This window comes from Trachypithecus francoisi, unplaced genomic scaffold (genome assembly GCF_009764315.1).
Source record: "Trachypithecus francoisi isolate TF-2019V2 unplaced genomic scaffold, Tfra_2.0 Lachesis_group6, whole genome shotgun sequence".
Lineage (NCBI taxonomy): Eukaryota > Metazoa > Chordata > Mammalia > Primates > Cercopithecidae > Trachypithecus > Trachypithecus francoisi.
Genome location: NW_022681471.1, coordinates 20502584 through 20505650, shown reverse-complemented (window position 1 = coordinate 20505650; position 3067 = coordinate 20502584). Strand labels below are relative to the sequence as shown.

Below are 3067 nucleotides of genomic sequence, written 5' to 3'. Positions count from 1 at the left end.
GCATATATATGATCTAAATTCTGATTTTGACTCCACTATCAATATGTATAACTTTAGATGAATCTCAATGTCTATTCTGTTTCCTCATTGTTAATACAGGGGGAAATTGTGGTGGTGTTCTTACCAACTCCATAGGAAAATTAGGAATATAAAATAGACTAATAGATTAGAAAGATGTTTTGAAAAACAAAAAGCAAGGATAAAACACTCTACACAGATGTAGGAAATAGCTATGATAATTTTTCTCATGATTCCAAGATTAAGTGGAACAAGGAGATTGTGCTTACACAACAGGGCTTACCCTCAGTAAAGTTGTAAAGTTTCTGACATTTGTCTTCTGGACTTTTATTATACCATTCTTTGTCTCATTTTCTAATTTCAGTTATGCCTCACTTGCTGTCAACAGTTATAGAAGATTCTCTTGCTGTGTAAGTTTCCTCTGTCAGTGATAAATTTACTCTGATAAGTTCATTTACCTGAAGGTGAGTAACCTAATGGGTAGCCACTAACAATATTCTATGTAAAGAAAGAGCAAAAATAATACCTCTAATGGCAATTCGACTCTCAGTAGGAATAATATTTGGGGTGGGAGCACTTCCTGAAGCTTCTCACATGTCAATCACTTCCAAAGATAAAGTCAGATCCTTTAAACCATTTTCTCCATCAGGGATGATGTGTTATTTTAGACGTTTAGAAGCAAAAAAGGCTCATGTCCTTTTCAACATAACTTTCCTTATTGCCCCTTAACATCTTTGTTTCTCAGGTTATATATCAGGGGGTTCAGCATGGGTGTCAAAGCTCCATAAAACACTGAGATAAACTTGTCCTGGTCAGGGGAGGAGTTGGACTGAGGTTTCATATACATGGAGATGGCTGTCCCATAGAAGATTGTCACCATGGTCAGGTGAGAGCCACACGTGGTAAAGGCCTTGAGCCTGTCCTGGGCTGAGCGAATCCTTATGACAGCCATAGCAATTCGTATGTAGGAGAGGAGAACAAACCCAAATGGTAGCAGCAGGGTGAAGACACTGGTGATGAGGATCATAAGTTCATTGAAGCTGATATCAGAACAGGCCAGCTTAATGAGGGAGAGAATCTCACAGACAAAATGGTTGATGACATTAGCCCCATAGAAGTGAGGCCTCAGGGATAGGATGAGCATAGCAGTGAGTACAAGTGATGTCCCCCATGAGGTAGCAGCCAAGCAGACACACACTGGGCCTTCATAACCACTGATAACGCAGGGGATTGTTGATAGCAGCCACACAGTCATAGGCCATGGCAGCCAGTAGGAGGCACTCTGCTGTGGCCAAAGTCAAGGAGACACTCATTTGAGTCAGACACCGGGGATAAGAGAGGTAGGGATGGGTAGAGAAACAATGCACCAAAGCCTGGAGCATGGAACTGTTCCATAGCAAAGGTCTAAGAAAGACAGGTTACTAAGGAAGAAGTACATTGGAGTGTGGAGGTTGGGGTCAAAGTGAATAAGAAAGATCATAAATCTGTTCCCCAACAATGTGCTGAGGTAAATTATCAGCACCAATATGAAAAACATGTCTTTCCATTGAGGATAGTTAGAAATGCCAATAAGGAGAAACTGAAACACTGCTGTGACATTGTCCATGGCCATCTTTCCTTCTTGCCACTATTCATTAAATGGATGTCAATTGGCTACTTAATGTTACCTGAAGAATGAGAATAAAGATGGAGGGTGTGAGAAAGGTGGAAAGAATTAGGGTGTGCAAGATCATTATCTTTGTCCTTTTCAGAAGAATGGGACACCAGTGGAATAGATACCTATAATGGCAACAGAGGCAAGGCCAGATATCCCCCCCTCAATCCTAAGAAAATGGAAAGTTCCTTACCTTTTTGAAAATAGTTATATGAAAAGTTCTCCAGCCCTCCTCCACCAGAGGTCTTCTTGAATAATGTTTCCTAACTAAGAAGACAGGAAAGGTAGGCCATCTTCCTGACTTTCTCACTTTATTTTCCAAGATAAATCTGATATATAGACATGGTTGAATCTCAGTTAGCTTGAGTTACTAATCTCAACCAATAGGGTGCCTTCTGACACATGTCTTAGCTAAAATATTGTCTATGTTTGGGATGTCTCTCACTCCTAGATTGTACATGCCCTCATTTTTCCATACTTCCAGAATTTACCATGGTGCCTGACATAGAGAGGGTGCAAGGTACCTCTTTGACCTGAGCTGATATTATGTAGATGGAGTAGTAAGGTATGGGAGGACCCTCTACTAATATCCCCTGCTGAAGTTACATTTCTAGCTTCTCCTACATTTTCTACTCTGTTGTTATTGAGCCCCAGGCAGGAGTATGAAAATTGAACATGATGTTTCTAAAAGTGTGGGTGGTAAGGAGAGGGTCTGAGTATGCAAACTCACTGAAAAGGCTCTCTTATCCCATCCTCACCGATCTCTTTCCCCTAGCCCTGCTTCATTTATTATAACACATTCTAATATCTGAAATTATATTAATAATTTGATTCCTTGCTTATCATTTGTCTTTCACTCAAACGTGAATTTAATAACAGAGCCCTTGTCTGCTGTTTACTGGTGTATTCCTAGAATATAGAACAGTACCTGGGGGATCACAAGAACCCAACAGATAGTAAATGAATATATAAAGTCCTAAGCATTCAGAGCTATTATCCAGAATCTACCTACTCTTCTTGCCACCTGCACTGCCATTCGTTATTCCAAGGCATCATCATCACTCACCTGGATTTTTCCAGTAACCTCCTCGTTGGTTTTCCTGTTTCTGGTCTTCTTCCCATTCAGTTCAAATGATTCAGTTGAACTGTAAGTGAAATCAGGTCACTTTTCAATTAAAAAATTTATTCTATTTTTATTGAAGTATGACTGGTATACAAAAAGGTACACATGTTTTATGTATACATCTTGAGTTTGAAGGTAAGTATATACTCATGAAACGGCCACCATAATAATGCCGTAAATATAACAAACATGCCTAAAAGTTTCCTCCTTCTCTCTTTTATCTTTGTAATAAGAACACTTAACATAAGACCTACTCTTTTAATAAAATTTAA

General features: G+C 39.3%; 1 protein-coding gene across 1 annotated transcript; it reads right to left on the bottom strand.

Moving 5' to 3' along the window:
• Window positions 1-707: 707 nt before the first annotated feature.
• LOC117078464 (olfactory receptor 13H1) lies at window positions 708-1630 on the bottom strand. The gene is given in 4 exon segments (XM_033202008.1): window positions 708-742; window positions 745-1226; window positions 1228-1405; window positions 1408-1630. Coding segments are annotated over 4 exon segments (918 nt in total).
• Between the last annotated feature and the right edge of the window lie 1437 nt (window positions 1631-3067).